This window comes from Rhinoderma darwinii, chromosome 8 (genome assembly GCF_050947455.1).
Source record: "Rhinoderma darwinii isolate aRhiDar2 chromosome 8, aRhiDar2.hap1, whole genome shotgun sequence".
NCBI lineage: Eukaryota > Metazoa > Chordata > Amphibia > Anura > Rhinodermatidae > Rhinoderma > Rhinoderma darwinii.
In genome coordinates, this window is record NC_134694.1 from 113,135,177 (window position 1) to 113,161,207 (window position 26,031).

Below are 26,031 nucleotides of genomic sequence, written 5' to 3' on the forward strand. Positions count from 1 at the left end.
TGCCTGCCTGCCTATTCTAACACATGGCGCAAAGGAAATACAAAGTATATATAGTGTGTGTGTGTGTGTGTGTGTGTGTGTGTGTGTGTGTGTGTGTATATATATATAGACAATTGGGTTGAAACGTCGCTATTATGGTGAAGTAGAAGACCCTTTTTTTGATACTTTAGTAACTACGTGTGCTGTGGTCTCTGTACTTTCTTGTGTGTGTGTATATATATATATATACATACACACACACACACACGTATGCAAAAGGGGTGAGGACAATCAAAAGTTTGTTTACAAACTAACTTTTCAGGGATCACCATGATTTGTTAACCCCTTAGTGACCAGCCTATTTTAGATCCTAATGACCAGGCTATTTTTTCCGTTTTCCTATAGTCTCATTCAAAGAGCTATAACTTTTTTATTTTTCCGTCGACATGGCTGTATGAGGACTTGTTTTTTGCGTGATTAGTTGTACTTTTTAATGGCACCATTTTGGGCTACATATAATTTTTTTACTAACTTTAGAAAAAAAAATCTGAAATTCCACCATTGTTCTAATCGGTTTAAATTGACGGGTTAATCATGGTGATCACATGCTCAGTAGACAAACCAATTGGTTCACCCGTCAGAGAGCAGGTTGCTGTGCAGCCGGGGACACGCACACCGCCAGAGCGCACTCCCCAGCACTATGCCGGCAGAGGACTCTAGATTCACGTCCTATTCACAACATATTGGTGGCCTGAGGGGGTTAAATATTAAATTTCCCCCTAAAGCATTGTTAAAATAAAAAATCAGAATTGGTATTGCCGCATCTGTAAAAGTCTGACTTAATAGGCTATGTTCACACGGAGTATTTTGGGGGAGGAATATCTGCCTCAAAATTCCATTTGGAACTTTGAGGCAGATATTCCTCTCCCTGCACGCCGATTTTCGGGCGATTATCGCGCCGTTTTTCGCCCGCGGCCATTGAGCGCCGCGGGCATAAAACAGCGAGATATACGATTTCTCCTGCCTCCCATTGAAGTCAATGGGAGGTCAGAGGCGGAAGCGCCCGAAGATAGGGCATGTCGCTTCTTTTTCCCGCGAGGCAGTTTTACTGCTCGTGGGAAAAAGACGCCGACGCCTCCCATTGAAATCAATGGGAGGCGTTCTCGGGCCGTTTCTGCCGAGTTTTGCGACGCGGTTTCCGCGTCAAAAAACTCGGCAAAATACCCCGTGTGAACATAGCCTTACAATATAACATCGTTTAACCCGCACAATGAACGCAGTAAAAAAAAAAAACTCTAAATGCTGTTTTTTGGTCCGATCATCTTCCTCAAAAAATGAAATTAAAAAACCAGCATGCGCCCCAAAATGGTACCGTTATAAACTACAGCTTGTCCCGCAAAAAACAAGCCCTCAATCGACAGAAAAATAGAAAAGTTATGGCTCTCAGAATTTGGCGACACAAAACTGGTTTTATTTTTAACTGGTCTCCTTGTAAAATCTAAAAAAAACGATATAAATGTGGTGCAGCCGTAATCCGAATAAAGAGAAGTCGTTCTTATCACACGGTCAACACCGTCAAAACGGAACTCAAAAAAGCAATGGAGGAATCGCTGTTCTTTTCCTGGTACATTAAATGGGGTCATGAAAAACGACAACTCGTCCCTCAAAAATTCAAGCCCTCATGTGGTTATATCGACGGAAACATAAAAATGTTACGGCAAATGGAAGGTGAGGAGGAAGAATTGAAAATCGTTATCTGATCGGCTGCCGGCAAACAGCTGATCGAGCGGTGACCCCGTTCTGATGTCCATGTTCCCTAGGAGGGCTCATAGACGGGTCGTCTTCACGGGAAAAGCCCTTTTTAGTACAATATAAATTTTATTCCTATATCTCATGTTTTGCGTTTTCAGATTGTACTCAATGAGCTTCCCCCGCAATGTCAGAGCGGCCGGGGCAGACTGCAAAAGGGAAGGATGGCAAGAAGTACTCGTCCCTCAACCTGTTTGATACGTACAAGGGCAAGTCCTTAGAGGTGCAGAAACCAGCAGGTGAGGGCGTCGTTACCCGCCGTGTATCTAAATTGACCATAAGAAATGGGATGAGACTTGTGTTCAGAAGTTGTATTTTTAATACTAACCTTTCTTGTGCAGTCACAGCCCGCCATGGCCTGCAAAGTCTCGGTAAAGTTGCTATTGCCAGGCGCATGCCCCCCCCAGCCAACCTACCAAGCCTGAAAGCCGAAAACAAAGGGAATGACCCAAACGTCTCACTAGTTCCCAAAGACGGATCAGGATGGGCAAGCAAGCAGGACACACCAGAGCCAAAGAGGTGAGGAAGCAGCTGTGACACCAGTGTAGCGATTGCTATGACTTGCCGAGCTGGTCTCTCCTAATCATTAGTCGCAATGTTGGAATACGTTATTACTTAATCTCCTGCCACCTAATTTAATTTTATATGCGGTCCAGTAAAATGACCACGCCAAGTCCAGCAGAGTACGATGCCCTAGTGAGCAAATGAACAGGGGTCGTCCTAAGCGGGGACTAAAAATGATCAGTGCAGTCCCTGCGGTGTGAGATACACTCGCTAATATACATTCCGGTCCCCCGTCGCGCTGATTCTGAGATTTTTATAGCGCTGCCGGGGGACCGGAAATCTAGTTGCGCAGTCTCCTTTGATGACGATACAACTCTCCGTCATGTGACCGACCCCGATGTATTCTATGTACAAGCAGGAGCGGTAATACATGGAGCACAGCGGGGCCGGTCACGTGGCGGAGAGTCGTGTCGTCCTGAAGAAAGACCGTGCAACTAGACGTCCGGTCCCCCGGCAGCGCTATAAAAATCTCAGAATCAGCGCGACGGGGGACCGGAATATATATTAGCGAGTGTCACCCACACTGCAGGGACTACAATGATCATTTTTGGTCCCCACATAATCCCTTTAACCAGGATTTCACTTCTAATCTGTATTTGCTTAGTATAGATGATTGTTTCTGTTGATAATCACTTGACAATAACATTTGTTCTCTTTTTCGCTGCTTTCTCCCCCTTTTCTTTCTTTCGCACCTTCTGTGCAACCCCAGTACCGATGTCTCTCCAGCACCGCCGCCGGAGTCGCAGCCACCGCTGGATTCGCAGACGCTTGCATCAAACCCGCCGAAGCGCCCCCCAGTTCCACAAGAGGTAACGTGGCATATCAAATATTAAAATTCGAGTTAAACTTACCACTTACCTGCGAAGGCTGTCGAACAGTCGGCGCGCTCAATATTTCTATTGCGTTGGCTCCGGCTGGTTTTTATGTTTTCTGTTCTGGTTTGAACACGGTTTTGATGGTTTGTTGGAATTGGTTGAGGATTTGTAACAAGAGAGAGAGTACGGAGTGGAAGGGGATCGATCTCTACCAATGCCTGACATCACTAAAGTCAGCCTGTCCATGAGATAGACCTGCTCGAGCGATCTAACGGGATGTCTCGCGGGACCGCTCCTCTTCAGCTGCGCTCTGTACCTCCAGTTATATAGAAATCCATTCTAGTTCGATACTTTGCAAACTAAATGTTTCAGTGAGTTATTTGATTTAAACAATTCTGCATCTAAACTCCAGCTCGGGGCGGCCATGCTGCTCGCTACGCTTTCTTCTGCATTACCGATCACATTACAACCTACAGCACTAAGTTTAGAAGCAGAAGGGGTTAATCAAGTCATGAAGGATATTCGTGTACAGACCGTTTTACCGCACGTTGCAAAAATTATCATTTGATAATTGTGCCAATTGGTAGTAAAACCTCGGCTGGACAGGGCCCTGCTATTCCCTAATTTTCCTTCGTGCTGCGCTATAATCTGCGCTACAAGTCGGTGCTTTGCATTGACGGGGCCATTCGTTTCACTGGGCACAGTGAAAGCCTCCAATTTGCAATGGCCTCATCACAGGGGGAACCTACATGCACTGGGGGGGCTTTCTCCGTAATATCAGCGGATCGCCTGAGATCACATTATTTTAAGGGCTCCTACACACTAAGAGGTCTGGTTTGGATTTTTTGTAAGAAAGAAAGAACCGCCAGGACTAATGTATGTGACACCTTTATTACTCAATTGCCACAGTTTGACAGCTGCAGAACAAATGCAATATTATGCGATTATCCATGCTAATCACGTGATTGCTGAGATTGGGACCTGGGGAGTCCGGGGCTTGCGTCTTACAGAAACCGCACCAACCTGTCCATTGGTTGTGTCTGGTATTGCAACTTGGCTTTATTGAAGTAAATGGTGCTGAGCTGCAGTACCACACACAACCTGTGGACAGGTGTGGCGCTGTTTTTGAAAGTTCGCAGCCATGGTTTTCTAATCCTGGTCAACCCCTTTTAATGATTGACGCTTAGGTCAGGCTTTGCTTGTTACTTTTCTGCAGCCACGCTTCTTTGTAATAGACTTTATGCGAAATTTTGGAGATAAAGGATTTTTTGACCATTTATATTGTTGGAATCTAGCAGTGCCTAATAAACGACAGCGTTCAGAACTTATTCCAAACATTGTGTAAGTTTAAATCGCCCTATTGATTTTCCTTTTCAGCCCCCCCAACCAGCCGCCGCCGCGGTAAAGACCTGGGCGCAGGCCAGTACCACACATGGAGCACAAGGAGATGGTATGAAAACTGCTTAAATGTTTAGGAAAAAATTCTGTAAAACTTCATAATGAACCAAATTTAACTGGAGAAATCCCGTAGAGAAAACCCTCTAATAAAGGCTGAGCGAGCGAGACGGCACGTCTTATAACGGTCCTGTTTATTTAACCCTTTGCAACGTTTCAGCTCTGACTAGTGCGCAAATGAAAATCCTGGATTGTTGTCACCGCAGTTTGTTGGATTCTACTATTGTGTATTGGGCAGAAGGATTCATTAAAGGAGTTTTCCCATCTCATACCCTGCCATGAATGTCCGATAGATGCGTCTCCCACTATTTCTAGGGCTGTGCCTGCTGAACCCTACCTTCTTCCTGCTGGACTCCGGCCATTGAGTTACGAGGTCCCCATGTTTTCCAGAAACAGCTGAGCATGTTTTTCTACTCTCCTTCCAGAACCCCCATATAAGTGAATGGAAGTTACGGACGCCGCTTAGCACAGGAGTTACATTGTTTCCGTAGCTCCCGAGTTACGTAACTTCCATTTAAGTCTATGGGAGTTCCAGAAACCGTAGCGAAACAAGGTCTGTTGTCTCTGGAAAACCCGGGCACCTCCTAAGTCAGTGGCCCGGAGCCCAGTGAGAAGGTAGGGCAGGGGGCCCCGTACTAGAGACAAATGCAGGTCACACCTCAGCACCGCCACCTATGGGACATTTTATGGATATGCCATAAATGTCTGAAAAGAGAATACTTCTTTACAATGATATAATATCTGATGGGATGTCATCCTGTGGTGGCCCGTGCTGCAGCTGTCTCAGCACGCTCTACCTTCATAAATATAGAGTTGTCCGCCCCTCACCCCCCACCCCCCCATTTTAAGTATATATAATTATTCCCATCCTTTACTTAGTCTTTTTTATTTTCCCCTCCATCTACTAAAAGGTGGAAAGGCATCAAGCCGACTGTCGCCATTCTCTCGAGAGGAATTTCCAACCCTGCAGGCGGCTGGGGACCAGGACAAAAGTGGGCACGACCAGAGCACCTCCGCTGTGTCGTATGGGCCCGGACCAAGCCTCCGCCCACAGAGTAAGATGCTTATTTGTAAGGTTGATTATTATATTTATGGCCTAAATATTTGTTACTTACTGTCCAAAATTTCTACTCTTCAGATGCAACCAGCTGGAGGGATGGGGGTGGGAAGGGGGGGCTTGGTCCAGGCTCCCTGGATGGTGACAGCCGCGAGCCTCCCTCTGATGCGGCACACCCCCCCAGCAGTGAGCCAGCCCTCCGGCCGGGGCTGCCTCCCCCTGCTCCCCAACAGTTCCCTCCATATCGGGGGATGCTTACACCATTTGTGAGTATCGTGGGCAATTGTAACTTCTTGTGGAGATTTAGTCTGACTAGGTTTTCATTATTTTGATTGCAAAAGTTTGTATATACGTATAAGTCTAAAGTGCCCCCCCTAAAATGTAAAGCCCCCCCTAAAATGTAAAGCCACTTGTGGACTAAATGATCAATGATAAAGCCTCCATGATATAGTATCTGACCATGTTGCTTTGTTTTCCCCCTCCTCTAGATGTATCCCCAGTACTTGCCGTTCCCCCCTCCGTATGGGCCACAAGGAGCCTTTCGTTTTCATGGCTCCGAACCTCCCAGGTGATGTCAACTTTTTAAATTATTATTTTTTTTAGTCCCATAAACTGTGACGGGCCTTAATGTTCTGATGAAGCTGATGACACTCGCTACAGTTCAACTTTTCATGTTTAATGAAACTAAATTCTGCTCTCCTAATGTAGGTTCCCACGTCTGGCTCCTCCGCGTGGTTCTCAAAATGCTCCCAGGATGCCCGAGCCTGTGAGTCGCCCATCTATCCTGAAGCAAGATGATCTGAAGGAATTCGATGAACTAGATCAAGAGGCAGATGATGGATGGGCAGGTGATTGCTTTCATCTATAGCATAGGTGGCTTCCCTATTGTTGAACACCTCCTCCCCCCCGCGGTAGTGTAATTGCGGTGATAAGGCTGTTTTTTTCGTAAAGCCCCTTAGAATTGAATGGTAATTACGGAAACCGCGTAGCTCGCATGCCATGCTGCTACCGTAACTGCTATTCACTACTATGGGAGTTATGGAAACCGCGTTGCTCAGCGACCATAAAGTCAGGAAGTGGCCGGGAGTCGCTATAGCAGACAAAGCTAGAACGGGTTTTTAGGGGGCCCTGTTCCAGAGGTGGGACCCGCATCGTTCTGACATTTATGACATATCCTGTGGATCTGTCATAAACGTCCCTCGTGGGAAAACCCCTTTAAAGGCCCCCCTTATTTTAACGGCTGAAATGCTGCGGTCGCAGCATTTAAGTAGTTAAACAGGCAGAATCCAAGTGATCTTCGATTCCGCCCGTTGCACTGGGGTGTCAGCTGTAACGTACAGCTGACACCCGTTCGGTATGGAGTGTGCTCAACCTGTGACCGTGCTCCATACTTCCCCTTGGCAGCTATCACGTACATGTACGTGACCTGTCGCCAAGGAGTTAAGCAGGAAAGCATGAATACACAGAGATAATGGCCTATATGGCAAACTGTACAGAGTTACCATACCATGGTTTTAAAGGGGTTCCCCAGTCCTAAGAAGTTGATGGCCTATCCTCAGGTTAGGCCATCAATACCTGATCGGTGGGGGTCCGACTTTCGCCACCCCCATCGCTTTGCTATTTTGAAGGGGCTAGGGCGCTTACGTGAGCACTGCTTCCCCTTCATGTCAACCTGCTCGTACTGTAAATCGCCTGCCACACAGTATTACAACCTATTCACATGAGCGCCGCGGCCCCGTCAAAACAGCTGATCGGTGGGGGTTGCTGGTAGGTCGACCTCCACAGATCAGATATTGATGGCCTATCCTGAGGATAGGCCATCAATTTCTTAGGACTGGAAAACCCCTTTAATTCTTGTATTCATAATATTTTGTTATAAATTATTGCCCCAGAGTAAGGCCTCATGCCCACTTCAGTTATTTTCAGGCCTCATGCCCACTTCAGTTATTTTCAGGCCTCATGCCCACTTCAGTTATTTTCAGGCCTCATGCCCACTTCAGTTATTTTCTTCAGATAGCACACTGACACATTCATTTCTATGGGGCCATGCACACTTCTGTTGTTTTAACGGAATCACGTGGCCGTTCCGACAAATATAGGACAGGTCCTACTCCTGTCTGTTTTTAGCGGTACAGTCTCGGCCTTTTCATTCATTTGGTCCATTGAAACAACGGACTACACACGGAAGCCATCCGTGTGCGGTCTGTGTTTCACGGATCCGTCATTAGTGTGCATGAGGCCTTTGGCTCTGTTCACATCCTCGGCGGCGGCTCTTTTCAGCTTCCATCAGATTTGACGCAATAAAAAGAGGCGCATACAACGCTATTCAAAATGAGAGAACGTGACGCACCCCATTATACCACGAAGGGGTCCGTTTGGCATCGGTGTTGTCTGTCACATTAATAGGGTGTATTGCAGTTTTTCACAATTTTTGTGTTTGGCCATCGTCTTGGAAGCATGACACCGCTCTTGTCATGTGTAACTGGGTCTTCAGTATTATAATCCCGTGATTGCATCTAAGACCAGAATATCTAACCATTGAAATGCTGCTGGGCTTGTTCTTCTTTGGTTTCCCCTTCTTCCATTACAAAATATTTGAATTGCTTTACCTCTAGGAGCACACGAAGAGGTGGATTACACTGAAAAACTGAAGTTCAGTGATGATGAGGATGGGAAGGACACAGACGGTGAAGAGAAAAGGTGCGCTCCGGCTCCTGTTAATGAAGGAATTAAATGGTTTTGTTCTTACATAGGGCGGTAAATTTATGTTGTTCAACCATCCGCTATATTTGCAGGGAGAATCCGATTCCTAGCACAGAAGAGACAGCCCTTCCTCAGAATGATGTGGAGACCACTGATTTAAGGAAAGTAGTGTCCCCTACGGAAGAACAGCCTCCTCAAGTCAAGGCAGCGTGGCCAGAGGCGTCTCGGGCTTCAGAACCCACGCAGGCAACCGCTGCCAGTGCAACTTCACAGAAGGCACAGCCTGCTCACCGGGGACCTACCCCTGAAAACAAGGTAGGGGACAATTTGAAGTTTGCCCACATTTAAAGTTCAACAAACTTCTGACATCTCATAGTGACATGTTAGAAGTTTGGATTGGTGGGGGTCCGAGCACGGAGACCCCCCCGCAATCGCTAGAACGAAGCAGCTGAAGTGCTCGTGTGAGCGCTCAGCTGCTTCGTTTCTCTTTGGCTATTTCCGGAAAGCCGATGTATCGGAGTACAGGCTCATTGACTTTCTATTGAGTCCGTACACCGATACATTTATTTCCGGAAAAAGCCGAACAGACACGAAGCGGCCGAGCGCTCACACGAATGCTTCAGCTGCTTCGTTCTAGAGATTGGCGGGGGTCTCAATGCTCGGACCCCCACCAATCCAAACTTCTGACGTCACTATGACATGTCAAACGTTTAGCTACAATTTAAATGTGTGACATGTAGCATAATTTGCATTTCGAATAAGGAATATAAATGGCTGTATGTTTAGACCTGACAGCGGTCCTTGTAAGTGCATTGCCATAGGTAGAAATTAAGAGAAAAATCAAGTCCAATTTAGTTCAAATGAATCCCTCGGTCTAGGAAAAGCCTGCGGCATCTTTAGCTGCTGCGCCCATGGAAGATGAGGATGAGACATGGCGTCAACGCAGAAAACAGTCGTCCTCTGAAATCTCACAAGCTGTGGAGCGCGCTCGGAGGAGAAGAGAAGAGGAGGAGCGCAGGATGGAAGAGGAGAGAAGAGCTGCTTGTGCAGAGAAGCTCAAGCGTCTGGATATGAAGCGCCGGGCAGCTCCAGAAGAGGCAGAGCAACCTGCAGCCAGTATTAGGAGTGGGACCAGTGAGGTCACAGATCCTCCAGCCTATTCTCCTGGTATGATATTGGGTGTGGATAATGATTATATACATTGGCCAAATTGTGTGTATTCATATTATACATCCTCATGTTTTGTTTCTCCCTGTAGCGGCGGAACCAGCACCATCTGCTGAAGATCCTCCACAGCCCATTGTAGCTCCAGCTCCAGCTCCTGAAGTTCCTCAAGTTAAAGGAGAACCAAGTCCGCCTCCGAGACAAGAGCCCAAACCAGAGCCCGTACCAGCTGTGAGCCGGCCGCAAACTACAGGGCCTTCCCAGGGAGGATATAGCAAGTTTCAGAAAAGTCTGCCACCCCGATTTCAGCGTCAGCAGCAGGTAAGATGGAGCATGCGTAAACCTTAATAATAAAAACGTCTGCCGTGTGACTGCCCTCTTAGACCTGATTTTAATTAAGGAAGGACTATTTGACGCTTTAGAACTTTTTAAACCATCTCTAAAATTGCTATGTCTCGGCAATGGATTATTTTCACTTAAAGAGGCTCTGTCACCAGATTTTGCAACCCCTATCTGCTATTGCAGCAGATAGGCGCTGCAATGTAGATTACAGTAACGTTTTTATTTTTAAAAAACGAGCATTTTTGGCCAAGTTATGACCATTTTTGTAATTATGCAAATGAGGCTTGCAAAAGTCCAAGTGGGTGTGTTTAAAAGTAAAAGTCCAAGTGGGTGTGTTTAAAAGTACAAGTCCAAGTGGGTGTGTATTATGTGTGTACATCGGGGCGTTTTTAATACTTTCACTAGCTGGGCGCTCTGATGAGAAGTAACATCCTCTTCTCTTCAGAACGCCCAGCTTGTGACAGTGCAGATCTGTGACGTCACTCACAGGTCCTGCATCGTGACGGCCACATCGGCAGCAGAGGCTACAGTTGATTCTGCAGCAGCATCAGCGTTTGCAGGTAAGTCGATCTTACCTGCAAACGCTGATGCTGCTGCAGAATCAACTGTAGCCTCTGCTGCCGATGTGGCCGTCACGATGCAGGACCTGTGAGTGACGTCACAGATCTGCACTGTCACAAGCTGGGCGTTCTGAAGAGAAGAGGATGTTACTTCTCTTCACAGCGCCCAGCTAGTGAAAGTATTAAAAACGCCCCGATGTACGCACATAATACACGCCCACTTGGACTTTTACTTTTAAACACACCCACTTGGACTTTTGCAAGCCTCATTTGCATAACTACAAAAATGGTCATAACTTGGCCAAAAATGCTCGTTTTTTTAAAATAAAAACGTTACTGTAATCTACATTGCAGCGCCTATCTGCTGCAATAGCAGATAGGGGTTGCAAAATCTGGTGACAGAGCCTCTTTAAAGTCTTGCTAACTCTTTAAAGGGTTTGTCTCACCACAGACAACCCCTTTCATACAGGAGCCGCAAGTCCGGCTCCCCTCACCCCCAGCAAACAGCCGCAGCCATGAGACAACCCCTTTAAGGTATCAGATAATAAATCCACTGCAGAATATTACACCTCTTATGTGGTACAGCTTCGTCACAATAATCAGACTGGTCAGGAAAGGAGAACTTCTTTTTTTTGTTCCAATTTTTCAACTTAGTTTTTTTTTTTCCCCCCAAATAGGAGCAGCTAATGAAACAGTGGCAACAGAATAGAGAGCCCACTCCTCCTTCCCCCAGTGGACCATCTTCTTCACAGAGTCTTTCAGCGCCTACAGCTCAGCAACCTCAGAAAGCGCTCTATGGTGGAGGCTCCATGGGACGGACAACACCTGTACCCACCCCGCAACCACCACCTGCCCCCCTGCCACCACCTCATGTTAGCTATGATCCTCGTTGGGTGATGGTGCCGCCTTTCATTGATCCACGCATCATGCAGGGGAGGCCCATGGATTATTACCCTCCAACTGCAAGTGTGCACCCTACAGGTAGGTGGATAGGTTTATGTAGTGTCTTATGTACATGCATGTGTCACTAACGTATGATCAAGATCCGTAAGGTATATGTTTCTGACATTTGGCAATCCCTTCCAACTGCATTTCGAATCTAAAATAATTTTTTTAAGTTTTGTTTGCTCTGATTGTAGGTGATGCATTCTGCGCTGGCATGTTTTGGTTTTCTTATACTCCGTTTGTTTTCTACCTAGGACTGATGTCCCGAGAGCGATCAGACAGTGGTGGTTCAGGGTCAGATGGATATGAGCGGCATGCACCACTGATGAGAGAGCGAGGAACTCCTCCAGCAGACTCCAAACTAATCTGGGGTGGAGAGATGTATAACCCTCCCGATGCAAGGCCGATGAGACAGAATACAGAAGAAGAGGGCAGGGATCTGAGGTCAGTAACACGAGTCTTCTACTCACGCTTCAGTCATTGGTATGTACAGATGTTTGTATTCGCTCTATGCCTATTAGAAGATACTTATGCCAAAGTAGATGTTGAGCTCACCGTAATATATTTATGGATGTGTGGGCCTCCATTTTTTATTTTGTTTTTTTTTTTTTTACACTCAGAAGTGAAACTCCACCTGTTCGTCCACTTGGTCCCCAGCAGTCCCAACCTGCACCTTACATGGGCAATTTTACTACTTATCAAGAAAATGCTGTTGGGCCTCCCCAACAGTCACTTGTCGGGCACCGCTATTCAGTCGATGAACAGCGTTCTTGGCACCAGCAACGTAACCACACCGCTTCCCAGCAGCGACAGCCAACTCCACCGATTGAGCAGAGACGTCCAGAACCAACTCCCGCTCAACCTACTCCAGCTGCTGCTCCTTCAACACAGCCTCGTCGGACAGATGATGAAGCAGTCGTACTCCGGAGAGAAGCTGCTGTTCCTACTCCTGCTCCCCCATCTCAGCCAGATGCTATTTCCAAAGTGGAAGTCAATAGTGGACGACACAAGGAGGACAGGAAAGAAATGACCAAAGAGGAGACCAAGCCTGAAAGACAAAGTGGTAAACATGAGTATCATAGACCACCCCGTCGCGAGTCTAAGACTGAAACCCGCTGGGGACCGAGGCCTGTAGGAGGAGGTCGGAGACAGGATGAATCTCCAATTACGGGCGGCGCTCCATCTCCGGCATCTATCCACAGACGTGCAGGTCCTATCAAGAGGAGTGTAAGAAAAGAGGATTCTGGCGCTAGGGAGCACCAGGATGTTAAGACAAGTCAAGCGCCACTATCCGCAACAGAGCCTCCGAAGCCCAGACAAGCAAATCCTTCTAATAGAGAGGGGGAACAAGCAACAGGATCTCCTTCACGCAGAAGAAGGGAAATGGGGACTGGAAATGCTCGGGGTTCCCCTGCACTTGTCTCATCATCTCGTGGCCGTGGCAGAGGAGAATACTTTGCCAGAGGACGAGGCTTTCGTGGGGCATACAATGGCCGTGGACGTGGTGGTAGAGGCAGGAGTCGTGAGTTCTGTGGCGGATACAGGAGAGAGAGTCCTTTCTACAGAGATGAGGCTGATGCCATAAGCAAGCCGGCTCCAAGCGCAGGCGACCGGGAACGTAATGCTAGTGAAACCAGAAGCGAGGGGTCCGAGTATGAAGAAGTTCCCAAAAGAAGACGGCAGCGTGGTTCTGAAACTGGAAGCGAAACGGAGCCGGTCAACTCTGAAAAAGAGGCTGGGCGGAATGGACTATCCTTGCAGCAACATCACACACAACCTGCTACTGTGAACTATCGATACCAAGAAAAGTTTAGGGACTCCGGTAGGGGAGGTCGTATTTTCACTCCTAGGGGTATCCCTTCTAGAAGGGGGAGGGGAGGATCGTCTAGTGTACCACTGAACTGGAGTCCACTTCCCAGGCAGCAGCCAACCGCACCTCAAGTTCCAACAGTGCAGCCACCAACTCAGCCTAACAAATCTGAGAGGAAGATTGAAAAGGTGGTAGTGCCAATGAGTCCCCCTATACCCAATGATGAAAGAGTTCCTCCACCACCAAGGAGAAGGCGGCACGGACGATCGCAGCAGCAGGACAAACCTCCACGCTTCCGAAGACTGAAACAGGAGAGAGAGAATGCTGCTCGAGCTGGAAATGGGCCAGGCCCGCTGCCACCCCCGCAGCAGATTACTGCAATGCAGGACCAGCACCACCGTTCAGCACCGCCTGAGGAGGAGCGCCCTGGACCCAGGCGAGGGCACAAATCACCAGAGCCTTGCAATGCCAACTCTGACCAGGCAAATGAAGAATGGGAGACTGCATCTGAAAGCAGTGATTTCACGGAGAAAAAAGAAAAGGGGGACGTTCCTCTTCAAAATGGAGGATTAGTAGTCGGCCCAGTTGCTTCTGTGGTAGTAAGAGACCAAAGAAAAGATCTGTCAAAGAGAAGCTTCTCCAGCCAAAGGCCAGTCATGGAGAGACAGAACCGTCGACCCATGCATCCTGGAGGACAGAGGCCTGGGCGCGGTGGAGGTGGCAAGTCTGGAGAGAAAAGAAGCTGGCCCTCTCCAAGAAATAGAGGGTAAGTTATCTCTTCAGCTAATGATGTTTAATCACTCAATTGTTTTCCATGGAGCTGAGATTTAGCTATTCCTTAAAGGGAATGTGTTGCCAGCAAAACATGTTGGTTTTTTTTTAATTAAACATTTAGTGTGTGGGTGATTAAACATTGTTCAAATTTTTTTTATTTTTTTCACGAGTCAGGAAATATTATAAATTAGATTCTAATTTATAATATTTCCCATTGCTGGTCACTAGATGGAGCTATTCCCAAAATTGCAGCATTGCATGTGGTAAAGCAACCACATTGCTTTTTGCTGCAAAATTGGGTAAAAATCCCTCGCTCTAGTGAGCTCTCAGAATCCCCCCCTCCTTTATCCTGGCTAGTGCCGGGAGAAACGAGGGGTTTGAACGGTCTAACTTCCTACACTGTGTGTCGCCATTTTTTGAGCTAACACACAGTGTAGAAGGTTTACATACAGTAGTAAACACACACAAACACGAACATACATAGAAATCTCTTACCTGCTCCTGCCGTCGCGGCTCCCTCCGGCCCGTCCGCTCCGTCTGCTGCCGCTGGTCCAAGTCCGGAAGCCGCAACCGGAAGTAGTAATCTTACTGTCCGGCCGCGACTTCCGGTCCACAGGAAAATGGCGCCTGACGGCGCGCATTTCAAATTGGACTGTGTGGGAGCGGCGCATGCGCAGTTCCCACACAGACGGCGTACACAGAAGTGGATGGGACGGGACCCGTTCGCAGTCCCTATGGGACTGTGGCTGCCGTATTCCATGTCTGTATGTGTCGTTAATCGACACATACAGAAATGGAAAAAAAAATGGCAGCCCCCATAGGGAAGAAAAAGTGTAAAAATAAGAAAAAGTAACACACAAACACACAAATTAATCCAAACGTTTTTAATAAAGCACTAACATCTTTAACATATTAAAAAAAAATTTGTGGTAACACTGTTCCTTTAATTTCTTTAGTCCCGGCGGCAGGACAAATGACGACCGTCCTCCGTCTGTACATCTTCCTCATCCACCTCCCAACACAAGCGCAGTTTATAGGGTGGACCGGGTGATTCACAGCGATCCTGCAGGTATACAACAGGCGCTCAGTGAACTGGGGCAAAGACATGGCAAAGCAATAACGGTCAAACAAAACGTGGACCTTCCTAGTGGCCGCTGTCAGCCAAGGACAGGTTAGTGAATCCATTCTTCTTGCCATGTCTAGTAACTAACACTTTTTTATATTCCGGTTTCTTCCAGTAATGAGGCTTATGGGCAGTGTGATCTTTTATGTGCCTGCATTATTAACTATTGGTATTCTGTCCTGCAGATTCTCTCCTTGCCAGTTGTGCTGAATCAGTTAGTGAGAATTTTGCCGTTCCAGTACAAAGACGAAATGTGCGTTGTCGGCGAGCACGAGAGATTTTACAGGAGGTGAGAGGCAAGATGAGTATATGATGCAATAGCAATCTGGATTAGCAGATCTTTAAAGAGGCTCTGTCCCCACATTATAAGTGGCCTATGTTGTACATGATGTGATCGGCGCTGTAATGTAGATTATACAGCAGTGTTTTTTATTTAGAAAAACAATCATTTTTGACGGAGTTATGACCTATATTCGCTTTATGCTAATGTTTCTCAATGGACAACTGGGCGTGTTTTACTATATGGCCAAGTGGGCGTTGTGGAGAGAAGTGTATGACGCTGACCAATCAGTGACCAATCAGCGTCATACACTTTTCTCCATTCATTTACACTGCAGATAGCGATAAAGCTATATCAATATGTGCAGCCACATAAACACACTATAACGTTACTGCAGTGTCCGGACAGTGAATATACATTACCTCCAGCCAGGACGTGATGTGTATTCAGAATCCTGACCACTTCTGTAGCGTCTCTGTGAGATTCCAGCACAGCGAGATGTCGCTGTAAATGACACCTTACAGTGTAATCTCGCGAGATCACGCTGTGCTGTAACTCACAGAGACGTGCAGAGAAGTGTCAGGATTCTGAATACACATCCCGTCCTTGCTGGAGGCAATGTCTATTCATTGTCCGGACACTGCAGTAACGTTATAGTGTGTTTATGTGACTGCAAATAGCGATATAGCTATATCGCTATCTGCAGTATAAATGAATGGAGAGGAGTGTATGACGCTGATTGGTCACTGATTGGTCAGCGTCATACGCTCTCTACAACGCCCACTTGGTCATATAGTAAAACACGCCCAGTTGTCCATTGAGAAACTCATTAGCATAAAGTGAATATAGGTCATAACTCCGTCAAAAATGATCGTTTTTCTAAATAAAAAACACTGCTGTAATCTACATTACAGCGCCGATCACATCATGTACAATATAGGCCACTCATAATGTGGTGACAGTCTCTTTAAGCGAATTCCATGGCCGAGTTCTTTTGCTTCGCAGTTGTTAATTTTAAAGAAACTTTTTTTTTTTTTTTTTGTAGGATGCACCTCATGAAGGGATGTCTATGTCTGCAAAGGTGTGGGCACAACGCATCACTCGAGGCCATCGATTAGAGTCACTCGGTCCAGGGGTCTGGAACAGAGGGCAGAACAGTAAGTTAGCAGTGGGAGTTATTACTTTCGCTGTAACGCTCAGATTATTAGTGGTTAAAAATTTTAAGGACATCAGAAGTTGAGAGAAGTCATGGCTGTTCCGAACACTCCTAAAAAAAGAAACACACTGGGGGAGGTATATCAAAACTCCTGCAAAGGAAAAGTGGAGTGGTCCCTGCTTTCATTTTCAAAGGACCTCTGAAAATGAGAGGTGGGGTCTGATTGGATGCCATGGACAACTACTCCACTTTTCCTTTTCACCAGTTTAGATATATCTCCTCTACTGTGCGGAGTACGGTACAATGCATGTGAATGGGACTTTGCATGTGAACTGGGATTTTACAAACTCTATTCACATGCTGCAACAAACAAAAAGAAAAGTGTCTCTCTGCTCCTACACCTCCCCTCTCCATAGCTTTATATGGTCAACCTCTTCCTCTCAATAGACTTGTATAGGCAGGCAGTAAAGAGACACACACACACACACACACACACACTTTCTGTTGTCTGTCAACTCTGCTCTGTATCTAAGGACGGATTTTGCTTGACAACGGGGTGGACAGCAGATTACAGAAAGGGAGACACCTAGTGGTAGTAACTTCACACACAATTTACATGGATAAAACAACATTTTAACAGTAAGTAAATGACAAAGTTGTTCTATGCGAGGTATACTATTAGATCAGCAGAAGTTGTTTGAAAATTTAGCGTCCCTTTAAGGTTAGCTTTTGGGGAATTTGAGAGCATAGAATCAATTCTTGCACTTTAGGGACTGGCGAATTAGACGTAACATTTCACTCCTCTAAAACATGACTCCCACCCAGATTTGAAGTCATTGTTTCAGTTGCCTTGAAACCATGTTCACCCACATGTAATTATGAGGGGGTTCATTTTCAGACCTGGTTTTCTTCTAGAGTTGACTTTTTGTCACCAAAATCAGCAATATCATTGTTTCCATAATAACATTATTTTGAATGTCAGTGTTAAATATTTCCCCAATACGTCTTCCCTTCTAACGCATTTATTTCCATTTGTTCTTTGTTGGTTCTGTTTGTGTTTCACCATTTTCTCCGCCCTGGTACAATCCCTAATGTCAGATGATAGAGGAAAGCTTTGCTCCCCCTACCCAGTGGATTCATGGATGGACCCTCTGAGTTCTTACGAGGACCCCATTACTACTGAGGCAAGTAGAAATGTGGTGGTCATTTTGTAGCGGCTCACCCGTAGCTGATAGTGGATTGTTTATCACCCTGTCTTTAAATCCCAGATGAGTCATTCGGACAGCGGAGTGGATCTAAGCAGTGATTCCCAGCTCTCCTCCAGCAGTTGTAGTCAGCGTAGCTCCCCCGATGGAGGTATAAAGCCTGAAGGAGGCAAGAGATCTGGAAGGTTGGGGCCTACAGGTCAACCACAGCATGGACACATTCCGGTAACTGATACATTTTTGGCTTCTTTGTTATCGGGGGGTGTTTTTCTGCTTTGCTTTATTTCCTCATGTCTTTTACAGTTAGTGGCACTTCCCCCGGATCCAATTGGAATGGAGCGGGCCCAGAAGTCCTCATCTGAATGTCCTGGTGTGCTCGGCACCCCTTCCTGCCTCTCATCGCCTCCTCCGTCCCCTAGCGCTAAGGTAAATGTTCATGTACGTTCTAATCCCCTCTTCTTTTAGCCCTGTCTTGTGCTTTTGTCTGGGGGGGTTTTCCACATCTTTCTGTGCTAAATGTTTGTATTCCGTAAAGGGGCCATCCGAGAAAACACACGGCTCCAAGCTGGGCCGAGACGCACAAGGCATTGCAAGCCAGCATCCCTGCATGGTAAGTACCCCGGGTGCCGCTCATTCACTGTGGCTTTTGCTGAATGATGCAGTGCTATCCTTTCACCGTTTCTATGTTTGCTGAATGATGCAGTGCTATCCTTTCACCGTTTCTATGTTTGCTGAATGATGCAGTGCTATCGGTTCACCGTTTCTATGTTTGCTGAATGATGCAGTGCTATCCTTTCACCGTTTCTATGTTTGCTGAATGATGCAGTGCTATCCTTTCACCGTTTCTATGTTTGCTGAATGATGCAGTGCTATCCTTTCACCGTTTCTATGTTTGCTGAATGATGCAGTGCTATCGGTTCACCGTTTCTATGTTTGCTGAATGATGCAGTGCTATCCTTTCACCGTTTCTATGTTTGCTGAATGATGCAGTGCTATCCTTTCACCGTTTCTATGTTTGCTGAATGATGCAGTGCTATCCTTTCACCGTTTCTATGTTTGCTGAATGATGCAGTGCTATCGGTTCACCGTTTCTATGTTTGCTGAATAATGCAGTGCTATCCTTTCATCGTTTCTATGTTTGCTGAATGATGCAGTGCTATCGGTTCACCGTTTCTATGTTTGAATGATGCAGTGCTATCCTTTCACCGTTTCTATGTTTGCTGAATGATGCAGTGCTATCCTTTCACCGTTTCTATGTTTGCTGAATGATGCAGTGCTATCCTTTCACCGTTTCTATGTTTGCTGAATGATGCAGTGCTATCGGTTCACCATTTCTATGTTTGCTGAATGATGCAGTGCTATCCTTTCACCGTTTCTATGTTTGCTGAATGATGCAGTGCTATCGGTTCACCTTTTCTATGTTTGCTGAATGATGCAGTGCTATCCTTTCACCGTTTCTATGTTTGCTGAATGATGCAGTGCTATCGGTTCACCGTTTCTATGTTTGCTGAATGATGCAGTGCTATCGGTTCACCGTTTCTATGTTTGCTGAATGATGCAGTGCTATCCTTTCACCGTTTCTATGTTTGCTGAATGATGCAGTGCTATCCTTTCACCGTTTCTATGTTTGCTGAATGATGCAGTGCTATCCTTTCACCGTTTCTATGTTTGCTGAATGATGCAGTGCTATCGGTTCACCGTTTCTATGTTTGCTGAATGATGCAGTGCTATCCTTTCACCGTTTCTATGTTTGCTGAATGATGCAGTGCTATCGGTTCACCGTTTCTATGTTTGCTGAATAATGCAGTGCTATCCTTTCACCGTTTCTATGTTTGCTGAATGATGCAGTGCTATCCTTTCACCGTTTCTATGTTTGAATGATGCAGTGCTATCCTTTCATCGTTTCTATGTTTGCTGAATGATGCAGTGCTATCGGTTCACCGTTTCTATGTTTGAATGATGCAGTGCTATCCTTTCACCGTTTCTATGTTTGCTGAATGATGCAGTGCTATCCTTTCACCGTTTCTATGTTTGCTGAATGATGCAGTGCTATCGGTTCACCATTTCTATGTTTGCTGAATGATGCAGTGCTATCCTTTCACCGTTTCTATGTTTGCTGAATGATGCAGTGCTATCGGTTCACCTTTTCTATGTTTGCTGAATGATGCAGTGCTATCGGTTCACCATTTCTATGTTTGCTGAATGATGCAGTGCTATCCTTTCACCGTTTCTATGTTTGCTGAATGATGCAGTGCTATCGGTTCACCGTTTCTATGTTTGCTGAATGATGCAATGCTATCGGTTCACCGTTTCTATGTTTGCTGAATGATGCAGTGCTATCCTTTCACCGTTTCTATGTTTGCTGAATGATGCAGTGCTATCCTTTCACCGTTTCTATGTTTGCTGAATGATGCAGTGCTATCCTTTCACCGTTTCTATGTTTGCTGAATGATGCAGTGCTATCGGTTCACCGTTTCTATGTTTGCTGAATGATGCAGTGCTATCCTTTCACCGTTTCTATGTTTGCTGAATGATGCAGTGCTATCGGTTCACCGTTTCTATGTTTGCTGAATAATGCAGTGCTATCCTTTCACCGTTTCTATGTTTGCTGAATGATGCAGTGCTATCCTTTCACCGTTTCTATGTTTGAATGATGCAGTGCTATCCTTTCACCGTTTCTATGTTTGCTGAATGATGCAGTGCTATCGGTTCACCGTTTCTATGTTTGCTGAATGATGCAGTGCTATCCTTTCACCTTTTCTATGTTTGCTGAATGATGCAGTGCTATCCTTTCACCGTTTCTATGTTTGCTGAATGATGCAGTGCTATCCTTTCACCGTTTCTATGTTTGCTGAATGATGCAGTGCTATCCTTTCACCGTTTCTATGTTTGAATGATGCAGTGCTATCCTTTCACCGTTTCTATGTTTGCTGAATGATGCAGTGCTATCGGTTCACCGTTTCTATGTTTGCTGAATGATGCAGTGCTATCGGTTCACCGTTTCTATGTTTGCTGAATGATGCAGTGCTATCGGTTCACCGTTTCTATGTTTGAATGATGCAGTGCTATCCTTTCACCGTTTCTATGTTTGCTGAATGATGCAGTGCTATCCTTTCACCGTTTCTATGTTTGCTGAATGATGCAGTGCTATCCTTTCACCGTTTCTATGTTTGCTGAATGATGCAGTGCTATCCTTTCACCGTTTCTATGTTTGCTGAATGATGCAGTGCTATCGGTTCACCGTTTCTATGTTTGCTGAATGATGCAGTGCTATCCTTTCACCGTTTCTATGTTTGCTGAATGATGCAGTGCTATCCTTTCACCGTTTCTATGTTTGCTGAATGATGCAGTGCTATCCTTTCACCGTTTCTATGTTTGCTGAATGATGCAGTGCTATCCTTTCACCGTTTCTATGTTTGCTGAATGATGCAGTGCTATCCTTTCACCTTTTCTATGTTTGCTGAATGATGCAGTGCTATCCTTTCACCTTTTCTATGTTTGCTGAATGATGCAGTGCTATCCTTTCACCGTTTCTATGTTTGCGGTTCTGCATTGTGTTTTCCTCCATTTATGTTCACTCTTCACTTTCAGACAGGATCCTCACCACAGCCCTGGGATCTCCCTTTGAACTCTGCTGCTGTTGAACCCCTAATGGACCATCGACAGCTCACCTTATCTCCTGCCCACCCAGAGGGCACAAGATCCCAACTGCCAGGTAGGAGACCGTAATCGCTCCTGATATTGACTAGATCTTCTCGACAGCCAATGGTGCTGTGTGACCGAAGTGAAAATCATTTTTACTCTTTTCACGCAAATTACAATAAAGGAAAGCTGGTCACGTGACCAAACAATCTTTCTCGTTAATTCATGTAATATCTACTTTTTTTCTTTTTTTTTCTTTGCAGATGATCGAAGTCAGAGAATGTATCCAAACCAGTACTACCAGGTACTGGAAATATTTACCATCACAGAGTGCAGTCAAACTTACCAGATGAATACTTGTTTTTTGTTTTATGAAATGGATTTATCATTTCCATTGCTTGTATTCTGTGTCAGGTGGACGTCCATGTCACAAGCACGGGCAGTGGGTACAGACCTGGAACCCCCTCTCTGCAGCCCTACAGGTCAGAGACTCTCCTGACCAGACATCCCTGCCTTTCTTATGTCTCTTGTACTTACCGTTTACCCCTCTGTCCTCCGCTCTGTGCCATGTGTGATAGGCCTGAGATCAATGTCTCTTTCTTGCTTTGTGACAGATCCCAGCCGCTGTACCTGCATGCTGCTCCATCGCCAGGCTCCACTCCTGCCCTGCTGCCTACATCTGCTCTTCTCTCTGGCATTGCCATGAAAGGCCAGTACCTGGAGTTCAGTGACTTGGGCAAAATGCCCGCAGGCAGCCTGCTATACCAGGCACCAGCTTTCCTCTACAGTGGTCATTACTGCCCAGCACAAGTCAGCACTGACCAGCAACAACAGCAGCTGTTACAGGCGAGTAGGTTTGAGTTCGTCCGAGGATTTAGCCACTTGCTGGAATATATGCGTATAGTATGTCATGTGACATGGTTTAGTACTACAATATGGACGGAGTGGATCTCCCCACCTATCCATATGCAATGTCTTTTTCCTCTATTTTATCAGGATGGAGGTGCTTTTGTTTTGAATGGAAAAAATGAAAATCTACTCCATGGTTTGGTCTGTTAGTTAATGGGAACCTGTCGTTGACCTGATGCTGCCGTCACGAAGGGCGGCCTAATGTGGTGACGGACGCTTTTCACTCATTTGCTTAAAGAGGCTCTGTCACCAGATTTTGCAACCCCTATCTGCTATTGCAGCAGATCGGCGCTGCAATGTAGATTACAGTAACGTTTTTATTTTTAAAAAACGAGCATTTTTGGCCAAGTTATGACCATTTTTGTAGTTATGCAAATGAGGCTTGCAAAAGTCCAAGTGGGTGTGTTTAAAAGTAAAAGTACAACTGGGCGTGTATTATGTGCGTACATCGGGGCGTTTTTAATACTTTTACTAGCTGGGCGCTGTGAAGAGAAGTAACATCCTCTTCTCTTCAGAACGCCCAGCTTCTGGCAGTGCAGACACAGCCGTGTTCTCCAGAGATCACGCTGTGTCGTCAACTCACAGGTCCTGCATCGTGTCGGACGAGCGAGGACACATCGGCACCAGAGGCTACAGTTGATTCTGCAGCAGCATCAGCGTTTGCAGGTAAGTAGCTACATCGACTTACCTGCAAACGCTGATGCTGCTGCAGAATCAACTGAAGCCTCTGGTGCCGATGTGTCTTCGCTCGTCCGACACGATGCAGGACCTGTGAGTGACGTCACAGCGTGATCTCTCGAGAACACGCTGTGTCTGCACTGCCAGAAGCTGGGCGTTCTGAAGAGAAGTGGCTGATACTTCTCATCAGAACGCCCTGCTAGTAAAAGTAGTAAAAACGCCCCGATGTCCGCACATAATACACGCCCAGTTGGACTTTTACTGTAAACACGCCCAGTTGGACTTTTGCAAGCCTCATTTGCATAACTACAAAAATGGTCATAACTTGGCCAAAAATGCTCGTTTTTTAAAAATAAAAACGTTACTCTTATCTACATTGCAGCGCCGATCTGCTGCAATAGCAGATAGGGGTTGCAAAATCTGGTGACAGAGCCTCTTTAAGCAAAGCCATTTTTTTTGGGAAACTTACCTGCAGAGCCCGGGCAGTTCCGCCAAAGATGAGTCCGGGGTATTCATAATCTGCCGCTATCTGCCCACTCTCCGCTGATTGACCGTTGTCTCCCTGGTCAGACTTTTAGTATTTAATCCGTACCTGCAGTGAATCCACATAACAACCTCTTGGATTATTCACCTCCTGGATAGATTCAAGTTTCTAATCTAGAATTAAAAAAAACAATGCCTCTATTTCTGTAGTTTCTTCCACTTGCAGACTGCACGCTGCATTCATTTCTGTATGGGGCAGAGTGGGAGGAAACTTGAATTACTGCCTTTCTTTACTTCCTCCCTGCTGAGAAACGCGTAGCTAAAATATCATCTTACCCAAACGGAATGACAAGTGGTTTGTAGCGGGAACTTGCTGGCTAATCTCATCCCTGGAATATTCTTTCGTTGCATTTAATGGGGATGCAGGTTTCTCTGTAGATTTTTACTTTACCAATATTCTTAAAGGGATAGCCCCCCCATTAGGAAGACACTTCACGTTATGCCCTGTTGGATCATAGAGGGGGGGTCCCCTGCTTAGGATCACCTTTTATCAGAACGCTACTGCAAAAAGCAGCTCCCGCTTAATTGAATATGCAGCAAACTGAACTTCTTGCTCTCGAGTGCTCAGTAAAGTTGAGCTGATGATTTGCTGCACTGGATCTTTATGCAAGGGGGGAGCTCATGAATGGGTGGCTTGTTCCTATTATTTAGCGAACCCTTAGGCCTCGTGATTTTCGAGTCGGCCGGCCACGGAGTGACAGCCGCGAGCCGCCCGCAAATCGCGGGCCGTGCACATGGCCGCGGCCATTATGTTTAATGTGCCCGGACCGCAGAACACGGCCGCAATAAGACTTGTCCGTTCTTTCTGCGGTCCGGGCTTCTGGGCCGTGAAAACCACGGTCGTGTGCATGGCCCCATAGAAATGAATGGGGCCGCAATTCTCCCGTGGATTTTCGGGGGAATGGCGGCCGCAAAAGCATGTTTGTGTGCATGGGGCCTTAATGTTGAAATGATATTCTACCCTCAGGTCAGACAGGATATGGCGTCTGCATCTGATTACTACTCTACTCATCTTCATCATGCTGGACAGAGCGGATACCTCACTACGGCTCCCACCCAGCAGGTAATTACACATGAAGTCCTGTTATTGATGACAAATTTTGTCCACAGCTCCTTTGCAGAACAACGTGTGTAGTCTGATCCTGCTGTTATAATCTCTTCTGTGCCCTGCTTCTTGCTGATCTCCTGAGTGTATATTCGCAAGTAGGTGGGTGGATAGAAAGGACTGACGGCAGGATCAGACTACGTCGTTTGTTTGTTGTCGGATGCCATAGAGACACTATTTTTCCATAAGAGCCGTATACACAAAATGGTAGGTAAGGCTATTTACAAAGTTACTTTACATGCATAGGGACAATAAGAAACAAAATGTCGTGAAGGGGGACCTGCCGTCTACATAATGACCCCTTTTCTCTGTCAGGTTCTTCTTTCCATGGTGGATACTCAGCTCCCAATAATGGGATTTGGATCCCTGTCATCTGCAGCTCCGCAACCTCCGCTTGTCCCAGTCGGTCAGGCACTGCAGCCACTCCACCAGCTCCCTGCTACGGGCCGAACACATGTCCGAAACGAAGCAAGTACTTCTAGGAAGACGGTTTAATAAATATATTATCTTTAACATAATTGGGCATTGTGTTGCTGTGCGAAGACTTAGGTGACACCTGCGACCGGACAGTGTTCATAATGCAAATCTAATTATTAAGGGACCCCCCTCAATTAACCATAGCAGGGCGCGGCTCCTGTTCTGCATAGCTCCGGATGACCATGTAGTACGTGGTTGCCCGTTCATATGATTGAGCGCCATGTAATGCTGCAGGGGCTGCTTCAGGGAATATGAGGGGCTGTCTGGCTGCAGCTTCTCTTGGTGGGCACAGTTGATCGTCAGGGGTTAAAGCAGCTGAACTGGGGCCCTCCTTTGATGGTAATTCACCACTAATCTAGACCCCTAAGACTAAGATGTGCTTGTTTATGTCCCCAGTATTCTCCACATTCAGCTGACATGAAGCAGCCTGAAGATCCGAGGAAAAGTGGAGCCGGAGCGTCTATGGCAGTATCGGGAGGAAGGTAAGCGTCCGGAAAGCTGAAGAATGATGGGGCTGATTGTTCTATTACTATGTGTAATATTCTTCTTCTGTTCAGGGCAAAACCTCCACATTCAAGTTATGGAGCGGCCAGAACCCAGCGCTTTGAGTTTTATCAGCAGGTACGTGGCCGGGGTCTTATTTCTGTCGTCCGTTCCTTCTGCTCCATCAAAGATCCAGTTAAAAGAACGTAAAATCCTTCTGCAGAATTTTATTTCACAGCAGATGAAGTATAAAAATCTCAAACCTTTAGAGGGAAGCAGCGCCGCGAACGCTTGACCCCACGCGCATGTGTGAATGCTGCAGATTAAGAATCCGCACCACTGGTCAATTTCTACACGTGTTTCTGCGGCGTGTGGATGAGATTTGCTGAAATACTGTAATACGCTGCGACATTTCCACATAAACTCTGGTCGACATTCCGCAACATTTATGCA

The 26,031-nt window shown here is 46.2% G+C and overlaps 1 protein-coding gene across 2 annotated transcripts in view; it reads left to right on the forward strand.

The window, feature by feature from the left end:
• PRRC2A (proline rich coiled-coil 2A) overlaps nucleotides 1-26,031 on the forward strand; it is a 33,684-nt gene that overhangs the window by 5,982 nt on the left and 1,671 nt on the right. The window contains exons 2-31 of one of the 2 annotated variants that reach the window (XM_075836403.1): nucleotides 1,890-2,027; nucleotides 2,130-2,307; nucleotides 3,062-3,161; nucleotides 4,545-4,617; nucleotides 5,534-5,677; nucleotides 5,761-5,945; nucleotides 6,168-6,247; nucleotides 6,388-6,527; nucleotides 8,295-8,379; nucleotides 8,475-8,697; nucleotides 9,261-9,549; nucleotides 9,641-9,867; nucleotides 11,126-11,429; nucleotides 11,648-11,837; nucleotides 12,014-13,969; nucleotides 14,934-15,148; nucleotides 15,286-15,389; nucleotides 16,426-16,537; nucleotides 17,635-17,720; nucleotides 17,805-17,966; nucleotides 18,045-18,179; nucleotides 18,277-18,351; nucleotides 21,333-21,456; nucleotides 21,647-21,687; nucleotides 21,798-21,865; nucleotides 21,998-22,229; nucleotides 24,481-24,576; nucleotides 24,934-25,107; nucleotides 25,492-25,577; nucleotides 25,653-25,716. In XM_075836403.1, the coding sequence (XP_075692518.1) occupies nucleotides 1,916-2,027; nucleotides 2,130-2,307; nucleotides 3,062-3,161; nucleotides 4,545-4,617; nucleotides 5,534-5,677; nucleotides 5,761-5,945; nucleotides 6,168-6,247; nucleotides 6,388-6,527; nucleotides 8,295-8,379; nucleotides 8,475-8,697; nucleotides 9,261-9,549; nucleotides 9,641-9,867; nucleotides 11,126-11,429; nucleotides 11,648-11,837; nucleotides 12,014-13,969; nucleotides 14,934-15,148; nucleotides 15,286-15,389; nucleotides 16,426-16,537; nucleotides 17,635-17,720; nucleotides 17,805-17,966; nucleotides 18,045-18,179; nucleotides 18,277-18,351; nucleotides 21,333-21,456; nucleotides 21,647-21,687; nucleotides 21,798-21,865; nucleotides 21,998-22,229; nucleotides 24,481-24,576; nucleotides 24,934-25,107; nucleotides 25,492-25,577; nucleotides 25,653-25,716 (6,060 nt within the window). In that variant the 5' untranslated portion in view covers nucleotides 1,890-1,915. The remainder of the gene's footprint in view (nucleotides 1-1,889; nucleotides 2,028-2,129; nucleotides 2,308-3,061; nucleotides 3,162-4,544; nucleotides 4,618-5,533; nucleotides 5,678-5,760; nucleotides 5,946-6,167; nucleotides 6,248-6,387; nucleotides 6,528-8,294; nucleotides 8,380-8,474; nucleotides 8,698-9,260; nucleotides 9,550-9,640; nucleotides 9,868-11,125; nucleotides 11,430-11,647; nucleotides 11,838-12,013; nucleotides 13,970-14,933; nucleotides 15,149-15,285; nucleotides 15,390-16,425; nucleotides 16,538-17,634; nucleotides 17,721-17,804; nucleotides 17,967-18,044; nucleotides 18,180-18,276; nucleotides 18,352-21,332; nucleotides 21,457-21,646; nucleotides 21,688-21,797; nucleotides 21,866-21,997; nucleotides 22,230-24,480; nucleotides 24,577-24,933; nucleotides 25,108-25,491; nucleotides 25,578-25,652; nucleotides 25,717-26,031) is intronic. The other variant, XM_075836404.1, reaches the window with a different exon arrangement.